The 11,513-nt window shown below is 47.3% G+C and overlaps 1 protein-coding gene across 1 annotated transcript; it reads right to left on the bottom strand.

The window, feature by feature from the left end:
* Positions 1-8,628: 8,628 nt before the first annotated feature.
* On the bottom strand, positions 8,629-11,040 carry LOC144480902 (putative G-protein coupled receptor 139). Its single transcript, XM_078200530.1, has 2 exons — positions 10,971-11,040; positions 8,629-9,542 (listed from the first exon to the last, which is right to left on the bottom strand). The coding sequence occupies exons 1-2, from the start codon at positions 11,038-11,040 to the stop codon at positions 8,629-8,631; spliced, it is 984 nt and encodes a 327-aa protein (XP_078056656.1).
* Positions 11,041-11,513: the final 473 nt, after the last annotated feature.

Genomic DNA, 11,513 nt, shown 5'->3' with positions numbered 1-11,513 from the left:
ATTCCCCAGGCCCTATCCCTGTCCCGTGACGGACAGACCCCACTCATCAGAACACCTTCACCCAGGCCCAATCCCTGTACCATGCCCTACTGATTCCACTAATCAGAGCAATATTCCCAGGCCCTATCCCTGTCCCCTGACATACTGACACCACCCATCAGCAGAGTATCTTTACGCTGGCCCTATCCCTGTGCCCTGACATCCTGATGCCACTAATAAACAGAGGATCTTTACTCAGGCCCAATCCCTATACCCTGACATAATGACCCCACAAATCAACAGAGCACCTTTCCCCAGGCCCTATCCCTCTACCCTGGCATTCTGACCCCGTTAATCAACAGAGCAACTTTACCCGGGCCCTATCCCTGTATGTACCCTGACATACTAAACACAGTATTCAACAGAGATCCTTACCTCAGGCCCTATCCCTGTCCCCTGACATATTGACCCCACTAATAAACTGAGCAACTTTGCCCAGGCCCTATCGATGTACCCTGACATACAGACACCACTAATCAACAGAGCACCATTACCCAGGCCCGATCCCTGTACCCTGACATAATGACCCCACTAATAAACAGAGCACCTTTACCCAGGCTCTTTCCCTGTACCCTGACATACTGACCCCACTAATCAGGGCATCTTTCCCCAGGCCCTAGTCCTGTACCCTGACATATTGACCCAACTAATCAACAGAGCACTTTTACACAGACCCTATCCCTGTGCCCTGACATACTGACCCCATTAATTAACAGAGCACCTTTACCCAGGCCCTATTCCTGTACCCTGACATACTGACCCAACTAATAAACAGAGCACTTTTACAGAGGCCCTATCCCTGTGCCCTGACATACTGACCCCATTAATCAACAGAGCACCTTTACCCAGGCCCGATCCCTGTACCTTGATGTACTGACCCCACTAATCAGAGCAACATTCCCCAGGCCCTGTACCTGTGCCCTGAGATACTCAACCCACTAATCAATAAAACACCTTTACCCAGGCCCTATCCCTTTACCCTGACAAACTGACCCCACTAATCAACCGAGCCCTTTTACCCAGGCCCTATCCGTGTGCCCTGACATACTGACGCGACTGATCAAAAGAGCACCTTGACCAATGCCCTATCCCTGTCCCCTGACATACAGACACCACCAATCAGCAGAGTATCTTTACACAGGCCCTATCCCTGTACCCTGACATACTGACGCCACTAATAAACAGAGCACCTTTACCCAGGCCCTATCCCTGTACCCTGACAGACCGACCCCACTAATAAACAGAGCACCTTTTCCCAGGCCCTATCCATGTACCCTGACATACTGACCCCACAAATCAACAGAACAACTCTGCGCAGGCCACATTCCTGTCCCCTGACATACAGACTCCACTAATCAACAGAGCACCTTTATCCAGGCCCGATCCTTGTACCCTGACATACTGACCCCACTAATAAACAGAGCACCTTTACCCCGGCCCTATCTCTGTACCCTGACATACTGACCCCTCTAATCAACAGAGCACCTTCACCCAGGCCCGATCCCTGTACCCTGACATACTGACCCCACTTATCAGAGCAACATTCCCCAGGCCCTATCCCTGTGCCCTGACATATGCAACCCACTAGTCAACAGAGCACCTTTACCCAGGCCCTATACCTTTTCCCTGTCATACTGATCCCACGAATCAGAGCAATATTCCCCAGGACCTATCCCTGTACCCTGACATACTGACCCCACTAATCAACAGCGCGCCTTCACCCAGGCTCTATCCGTGTGCCCTGACATACTGACCTCACGAACGAACAGAGCACCTTTTCCCAGGTCCTATCCCTGTCCCCTGACATACTGACTCCACCCACCAGCAGAGTACCTTTACGCAGGCCCTATCTCTGTACCCTTGAATACTGACCCCAATAATCAACAGAGAACCTTTCCCCAGGCCGTATCCCTGTGCTCTCACACACTGACCCCACGAACCAACAGAGCACTTTTACCCAGGCCCTATCCCTGGACCCTGACACACTGACCCCACGAATCAACAGAGCAACTTTACACAGGACCTATCCCTGTACCCTGACAAACTGAGTCTATTAATCAACAGAGCACATTTACCAAGGCCCGATCCGTGAAACCTGACATACTGTCCCCACTAATCAACAGAGCACTTTTGCCCAAACCCTATCCCTGTGTCCTGACATAATGACCCCACTAATCAACAGAGCACCTTTACGCAGGCCCGATCCCTGTAGCCTGACATACTGACCCCACTAATTAACAGAGCACCTTTACCCAGACCCTATCCCTATACCGTGACATACTGACCCCACTAATCAACAGAGTACCTTAACCCAGGCCCTATCCCTGTGTCCTGACAAACCGACCCCACTAATCAGAGCAACATTCCCCAGGCCCGATCCCTGTCCCCTGACATACTGACCTCACTAATCAACAGAGCACCTTTACGCAGGCCCTATCTCTGTACCCTGACATACTGACCCCACTAATCAGAGCAACATTCCCCATGCCCTATCCCTGTACCCTGACACACTGACCCAACTAATCAACAGAGTACCTTCACCCAAGCCCTATCCCTGTACCCTGATATACTGACCCCACTAATCAGAGCAACATTCCCCAGGCCCTATCCCTGTCCCCTGACATAATGACCTCAAGAACCAAAAGAGCACCTTTTCCCATGTCCTATCCCTGTACCCTGACATACTGATCCCACTAATAAACAGAGCATCTTTACTCAGGCCCAATCCCTATACCCTGACATAATGACCCACAAATCAACAGAGCAACTTTCCCCAGGCCCTAACCCTGTACACTGGCATTCTGACCCCATTAATCAACAGAGCGCCTTTACCCGGGCCCTATCCCTGTCCCCTGACATACTGACCCCACAATTCAACAGAGCACCTTTTCCGAGGTCCGATCCCTGTGCCCTGACATACTGACCCACTAATAAACAGAGCATCTTTACCCAGGCCCAATCCCTATATCCTGAAATACTGACCCCACAAATCAATGGAGCACCTTTCTGCAGGCCCTATCCCTGTACCCTGGTATACTGACCCCACCACACAGCAGAGCATATTTTACCACGCTCTATCCCTGTACCCTGACATGCTGACCCCACTAATCAACAGAGCACTTTTACCCATGCCCTATCCCTGTACCCTGACATACTGACCCCACTAATCAACAGGGCACCTTTACCCAGGCCCGATCCCTGTACCCTGACATACTGATTCCACTAATCAACAGAGTACATTTACCCAGGCCCTATCCCTGTGTGCTGACAGACTGACCCTACTTAACAGAGCACCTTTGTGGATGTGGATACATGTGTAGTGATGCTTGGATAGTGATGTCTTCCTTGATTGTAGAAACTATTAATAATCTAATGCTTACAGTATTATAGTATAAGTGAGTATAAACTACTGCCTGGCTCCTGGCGGTTGGGTGAGATCATGTGATGGTATGGCCTTGTTCTGCAAACAACTGCCTGCTATGATAAGCTGAATGCAGCTGCGATCACTTATCACCACACAAGTGTTCTGTGTTGCAGCATACGTGCAGAGAATGTGACTGGCCAGTGAAGGTCAGCACGAGGAGTGCATGAAGGATTATTATCCTCTGATTGGTAATGAGTATATTGGGGCTATAGCTGGTAGGCTATCGGGTCGCTTGCTTTTTTTGGAAAAATGTATTTGTGTTGTACCAAAACAAAGAAGTGTGTTCAGTCTCCCCTGAGGGCTGCAGGCTTTTTTAGGCTGCATCATTAAGGAAGACTGACCCGCCGTCGTAACATAATGAACTAAGTGAAATAAAGATGTTGATTCAACATCTGGAGTTGAAACAATTTGTTGTCGAACCAAGCTGGATAGAGTGTAAATTGAGATTATCATTTGGTGTCAGAAGTGGGATTCCAACGGTCGGCAGACGGCAGAAAACGGCATTAGAGTGAGCAGCACCGAGTCCGGGACTGAGGAATTGGCCATCCAAGTGCGTGAGTACCATTGATACAACCACTTGGTTTTCCTCTGCCCTGTCATTCTGGTGTTTGTTGACCTTTCGTTTGTTGTCGCCAGCCGCCCAGACGGAATAACCCGTGATTTAATCAGCTTGTGCAACTCCAGGTCGGTTGTTATTTGGGTCACTGTGAAAACGGTGAGGTAGAAAATAAGTAGTCAGTGAATAATTGAGCAGAACCGTAATTCACTGAGGGTCGCTGTTGATCGGCGAGGATCACCAGGGAACTGGTGAGGTGGTCATAAAATTGTTAGAGCTCGAATTGAATTTACCGTGGTATTGAGTGAATACAACAGCTTGTTTTAAAATGGGGAACTATTTGGATACAACCAATCAGACAAATTCAGCCTTACAAATGTTTTGCGAGAAATATCCGGATAAAGCCACCAAATTGAGACAATTGTCGGGGGCATTGACCCATAAATTAGGGCCATCTGAATGGCCCCCAGGAGGGACCAGAAATATCCACCTTGTTAAAGCTGCGCAGCAACAAATTTGGCTCAAAGAATATGGGAAGGAAGACGAAGGAGCTTATAGGGTTATGGTTACAACATTGTCAGGAGTTAAAGGAGCAGAGTCTCCTATCCAGCTGGCAGGACAATGCTGTTAAGTTGGGAATAGAATTAATGGAGGGAGGGACTCCAAAACCAGTTGAGGTGTTGAAAAGGGAATGCTTACATAAGAAACGGTCTCTTGAGGATTGTGAGGCTTCTGAGATAGGGAACATGATGGATGGCATTAAGGTCACTGATAATGATACAGATAAGGATCTACACCATTGGATGACGGGGGCAACTACACCTCTTCCGCCTCACCCGCCTCAAGAGCAGCCCTTGCAGTGATTAAGTGCGCCGCCCATACCGCTGGTAAAGACCCTGTCACTTTAGGTAACCATAGGGCAGATGAGGCGGCCAAATTGGTTTTTAAAACTTGTCAGATGATTGTGCCCCGAATGATGATGCAGGAGAAAAGTCTGGACGCAGATGGCCCTGCCTCTGAGAAATCCATGCCAACCATCGATGATGATCTTCGATTGCAGCAGCAAGCCTTGCCTCGCGATGAAGATTTATGGAATGTATTGGGCTGTAGGGTGGACCCAGACTCCGGAGTCTGGATCACCCCTGCTAACCAAACTGTATGTCTGATACTTTGGCTCTCTGGGTAATTGATTGTGTACACTTTGCAACTCACTGTGGTGCAAGGTCTCTTAGTGATTTGCTCCTCACTTCCTGGTGGCATCCTCGCCTACAGGACATGGCACAAAGTCTAAGCCTCCGCTGTTTGATATGCCAACAGCATAATCCGGGCAAGAGTGCGCCCTGTGATCTGGGTAAGACTCCCCTGCCGGCAGGCCCCTTTGACACCCAGCAGATGGACTACATTGAGTTGCAGAGATGTCAGGGGTATAAATATGTCTCAGTAATCGTGGATGTCCTTAGCAAGTGGATTGACGCGTATCCTACATCGGATAACAAAGTGACAACTGTCGTCAGGATTTTACTGCGCGAAATTGTGCCTCGATTTGGCGTCCCGACCTGCCTGAGTTCTGACAATGGCCCACATTTTATTGCATCGGTCAATAAGGAGCTGTGCACCCAGCTGAATATTCGGCAACAGCTCCATTGCGCTCACCATCCCCAAGCTGCTGATGTAGTCGAACGTTCCAATCAAACGCTCAAAACCAAGCTGGCTAAACTTGTAGAAACTTCAGATCTGTCTTGGGTCAGACTACTCCCTGTAGCTTTATTTCAAATATGAACCACCCCTGCAGGACCGTCCCATCTCTCGCCCGCGGAGGTCTTGTATGGTCGACCCCTGCAGAACCCTTGGGATGATGGGCAACGACGCCCGTTCATTTCCATCATATGACGGATGAAATGACCTCATATATCCTCTCCCTTACCCACTCTTTGCGCCATCTCCACTCACAAGTCCGGGCTGCTCACGGTAAGCCACCTACCTTAACCACTCCCACTAAAGTAAAACCGGGCTCATTTGTCCTTATCAACAATTGGAGTCGCAAGCATTTAGAGCCGCGGTGGGAGGGCCCATTCCAAGTCTTGTTAACCACCCCTACAGCGGCTAAGGTGGCGGTTCGCGATGCCTGGGTCCACCTCCACCACTGTAAATTGATCGGGCAAGCCGAAGCCTAAAAGAATTGAGGATGACAGGGAGGAGGATTTTACGGATGATTAGTATGAGAGGCGGTACCGGGTGACATGCTCTTTACTCTGTGGTTGTTATGCTTGTCGTTATGTTTTTGTCCCCTCCAGGTGGTGGTCAAGTGTCAAGCTCATCGGCTTGGTGTTCCGTGTTGTAAGAAGGGAGGGGTTGGGGATGCTCCACAGTTTATGTGTGCCAGGATCACCTCTGCCTGAGTAAGTATTGCCATCAGCATAAATGTAGGTACGAAGCCCAGAGAGATTAGGTAATCTGTAAGTGTTTGAATTCGACCTGCATAGCTTTGCGAAAAGGGGAAAATCTAATTTGTGGCTATATGAATGGCACCCACCTTCATGCTTACGGTAGGGACTTTACGATAGTACAGATTAATGCAGAAGGAAGACTGACGGTACCATCCTGTACAGGTTCCAGATCCCTGTTCTTGGGAACCGATGATACCTATCACCAGGTTCGAGCCAACGGGACATAGCAAAAGTGTTCAGAGACCATGTACACTGAAACAGGGTATTTCTTCTTTTTCAATGGTACGGCCATCAATTATTTGTCCTACCCTTACCCCCGTTCAGTGGCAACAGGGACCACTTCCCAGCATGGTTCCTTGTCCGAGCCATTGGGGGCCTCCACGTCATCGCCATAGAAGGCCAGAGCGGCAGTTATCGGAGGAGGTTTGCACTGACTACAAGGAAATAACTGCCCCCACTCCTGGTCAGGCTGCTGGCTATGGAGCGGCGGGTTTCTTTTCCTTTGGAGCCGTCCCAGGGCGAACGGCTGCAGATAATCGTAATTACATTGCTTGCGGCCTTACCGCCTTGGGGAACGCTACAAGAGGGGCCCTCCAGGTCATCACCGCCCAACTAGAGAAACTCAGGCTGTATGCCCAGCAGAATAGATATGCCTTGGATTACCTGCTGGCTCGACAAGGAGGCCTGTGTGCCATAGTGAAGGATCACTGCATACTGGGACTAGATGAGGTCACTACTAATCTCACTAATTACCTGAACCAAATTGACCAGCAACTAGGGTCGATGAGAGAGGGCAAAGGATTAGGGGAATGGGACCTGTCAGGATGGCTTGGTTGGTTAATGAATGTGGGATTATATGCCATACTCTTGGTTCTGTGTATAAGTATTGGAATTGGCATTGTAAAGTGTCTCATCGCACGGGTGATGACCACCTTGGAATCGATAGGGTCACGACCGACTCAACCGATGATGTTCGCCGCGAGTGAGGAGGAAAAGGACAAGGAATACCAACCCATACTGGACGACGAGGTGCTGGAGGAAACCCGACGAGAAGTGGAGGCAGAATTGTATGCGGAGGATGAGAGAGATAAAGTAATATTGGACTTGATGAAAGTACAATTGTAACCTGAATTGAACAAGCCACGACAATGTCAGTGGTTATAACAGAATGATAAAAGTGGGGAATGTGGATGTGGATATATGTGTAGTGATACTTGGATAGTGATGTCTTCCTTAATTGTAGAAACTATTAATAATCTAATGCTTACAGTATTATAGTATAAGTGAGCATAAACTATTGCCTGGCTCCTGGCAGTTGGGTGAGGCCATGTGATGGTATAGCCTTGTTCTGCAGACAACTGCCGAAGATAAGCTGAATGCAGCTGCGATCACTTGTTATCACACAAGTGTTCTGTGTTGCAGCATACGTGCACAGAATGTGACTCGCACGAGGAGTGCACGAAATAATATTATCCTCTGATTGGTAACAAGTATATTGGGGCTATAGCTGGTAGGCTATCGGGTCGCTTGCATGTGCTATGAAAAAAAGTATTTGTATTGTACCAAAACAAAGAGGTGTGTTCAGTATCCCCTGAGGACTGCAGGCTTTGTTAGCCTGCATCATTAAGGAAGACTGACCCGACGTCGTTAAATAATGAAATAAAGAGGTTGATTAAACACCTGGAGTTGAATCGATTTGTTGTCGAACCAAGCCTGATATAGAGTAATTTGAGATTATCATAACCATTAAACATCTCCCACTGCCTTCTCTTTCTAGTATGCATTTCTCCCTGATCAGATCCATTCCCCCTGACACTGAGCATAACCCCAGGGACCCTCTCTCCCTGTTCTGTTCTCTCTGTTACCATCCATCTGAAATCACGGAAAACCCATGGGATCTGCCTTGTTCCCATCTGCCATTTAATATGCAATATTGTTTAGTAGATAACATTTATTTTGTTACTCCTCATATACCACATGTTAATTCTGAATGCTGCTGTCCGAGGTTGGTGTTGTAAATGGCTTTATGTTTCTGACTTTACATGGCAACGTTTATTTTCTTTGTGTAAGAACGGGAAATATTGTGACGGTATCCTGTTAATAAACAAGTAAAGGTTCAAACTTGACTTCTGTAAACAAACCATTACTAGCCATTAACTGGATCATACAATACCGTGCAACTTAAAACAACTGGTGAAAATGGAGAAGGGAAAAAGCAGAACCTTCTTCAGTTCATTTCGGAACTTGGTTTGGGATACTGCATAGATAAAGGTATTGTTGCAGGAACTGAGTAACTGCAGCATGTTTGTAGTTTCTTGAAGCATGAAGTGCGGGTCATTGAAATCCAGGCCGGTGAAGTAGGCCTCACCCGTAATCCGCACGTAGAGGAAATGTCCGACGTATGTGACCCACAGGAGGAGGAAACTGAGCGAGATAGTGAACAGCAACACAATGGATCTCTTGCGGTTTGCCATCTCTGCATCTCCATGATTCTCGGCGCTCCGGAGCCTCCTGCGGGCTCTGCTGGCCACTAAAATGTGCTTCACGGTTAGGGCGTTGAGAATCAGAATGAGGAGGAATGGGAGAAAGGGCGTTAATATATGGTCCAGCCAGTCATAGGCCTGCCAGGTGGGCAAAGAGTAATAGCTGGACATAATATCACAGAACCAGGGTACCCCGTCCAGTATGTACAAGGGCTGATAGGTGAAATAGAAAGGAATGTTCTTCACGTAGCTTAGAGTACAGACAAGTCCTATAACCAGCAATGCTGTTTTCTCAGTGCAGTATCTGGCCTTTAGTCTCTGACAGCAGATGGCCACATAACGGTCTAAGGTGAAAGCCACTGTCAGCCAGACTGAACTATCCCGGGTTGCATACACCAGCACAGTGCTGACAGCGCATCCGGGGGTGGTAGATAGGACACTGAACCGAAAATAAATGCCACCTATCCGGTTGAGGATAACAGCAGTAACCATGACAAGAAAATCAGTCACCGCTATCGCCACTAGATAGTAAGTGATGCACTGGGAGAGTCCACACCGTCCACGGGATAGGATGATGATCGCCACCAAGTTAGCTGTAAGAGAATAAAAGGAGAAAGACGTTACCAAGTGGACAGCAAAAAACAACTACTCCCTGATCCAATCAGTTGCTGAAACCCTCCTGATCCGTCTATTTGCCACCTCCAGATTTCAATTATTCCAAAGCCATTGCTACTTGTTCCACAGCCACTGCTGGATCAAACATTTGTCAATTCATAGAATATACTAATCAGTCCCTGTCACAAACACCACTCTCTGACAACTGATTCAATTCTTGTGGCTAACCATCATCTGAGGCTGGAAACTGTTTACAATATCGATGTTTTGACAGTGGGCTGAAATTGCAGATGCCACATTCCTAAGTTGACCATAAGTGGCAGGTGGCACAGTGGTTAGTACTGCTACCTCACAGCGTCAGGGACCTGGGTTTGATTACAGGCTTGAGTCACTGTCTGTGTGGAGTCTGCACGTTCTCCCCGTGGCTGCGTGGTTTGCTCTGGGTGCTCTGGCTCCCTCGCTCAATCCGAAAGATGTGCTGCTTGGGTGCATTGGCCATGCCAAATGCTTCCTCTGTGTATCAAAACAGGCGCCAGAGTATGGGGACTGGGGATTTTCACAATAACTTCGTTGTTGTGTTAATGTAGGTCTACTTTGTGACCAATAAATAAAAATAAGCACGAACGCAACTTACATTTACTTTCTAATACAGTCCATGGTGTCGCCTGTGCCTTAGCGTAACTTCGATTAAAATCCTTTATTATATCTCGGCTCACGACCATAGGAATAGGTTCCTGCAGCCTCAGTGAACTCTAACCGACCCAAAAGATTTGTTCCCAATGCTTATACTCATGCCACACCCATTCAGCCATCATCACTACGCTTGCTGATCTATTTTGGACAATTGCCTAGTTACAGCTCAGTTTCAGTATTCCCTCCACAATGATCCATTAAGTCGTTAGCCTCGTCAGCCTCGCCACTCCCTATCCTTGTAATATGCTGCAGCCCTAAAGCAATCTGAGAGGCTATCGTACATCTAAATCTGCCCTCTTGTCAATTCCAGACATTAACGATCCATCGCTTTCAGTGATCATTTTAGCTGCCTACACTCTTTTGCCTGGAATTCCCATCTTCAAATTCTCATTTTTCCTCTCTCTTACCTTATCTACGATTTATTGAATTAACGTACCTCTTTGACCAAACATTTCGTAATTCTGCTTGATGTACATTTCTCTGGTTCAGTAGAACTGTTGAATAATATAGCGTGTGTACAATGTTACAGTTATAATTCATATTCCTGCATTCTAATAAACAGTTGTTCAAAAAGTGTGAAGTGCAACATACTGAACTGCGTATTGCCACACACCATAATGCAAATGGAAGCAATGCACCCGAACACACGAAAATACAATGAGGCCTTTTCACCACCGTACAAATGAATAATTTAACGGGGATTCCTTTCTTACCTGGGACACCAATAGCAGCGAGCATCGGATAATAAATAGCATAAAATGGTCCATTCGCTGGCCCATGCATCGCCTTTCAGAAACTAATTGAATTCTGCAAGTTGCGCACACTATCTGCGCAAGAGCAAAATACACTCTCCTTTATACCAGGTGAGAGCCTCCAGAGGGACAGTTAAGTTACAACATCCACTTTATTAACAGGTCAGAGAACAAACAGATTAAAGGATGATCTCATATATTTCATTTGTTACATTTGTAAGGGAGATGAATGCATTGCCGATGTTTGTGAATTGCTGTCCACAAATTTACCGTCCCTCCTCGGCTCACACCATGTCCTAGCATCTCCATCAATCAGAACCCACGTTTTGTATACTGAACTGAGGTCCCATCTCTAATGGAAAAACCATCTCTTCCCATCCCACCATGATGTGGTTATAGTTGGTGGATGAGTTAATGTGTTTGGCTTACTTGGTAACTTTCTGGTGTTCAGTGCTCTATTGCTGTACAAATATTTGAACAGATTTACGATGCAACTATTTGAAA

Source organism: Mustelus asterias, chromosome 30 (genome assembly GCF_964213995.1).
Source record: "Mustelus asterias chromosome 30, sMusAst1.hap1.1, whole genome shotgun sequence".
Lineage (NCBI taxonomy): Eukaryota > Metazoa > Chordata > Chondrichthyes > Carcharhiniformes > Triakidae > Mustelus > Mustelus asterias.
Note: the sequence above shows the minus strand (reverse complement) of the source record. Positions and strands in the feature narration are given on the sequence as shown.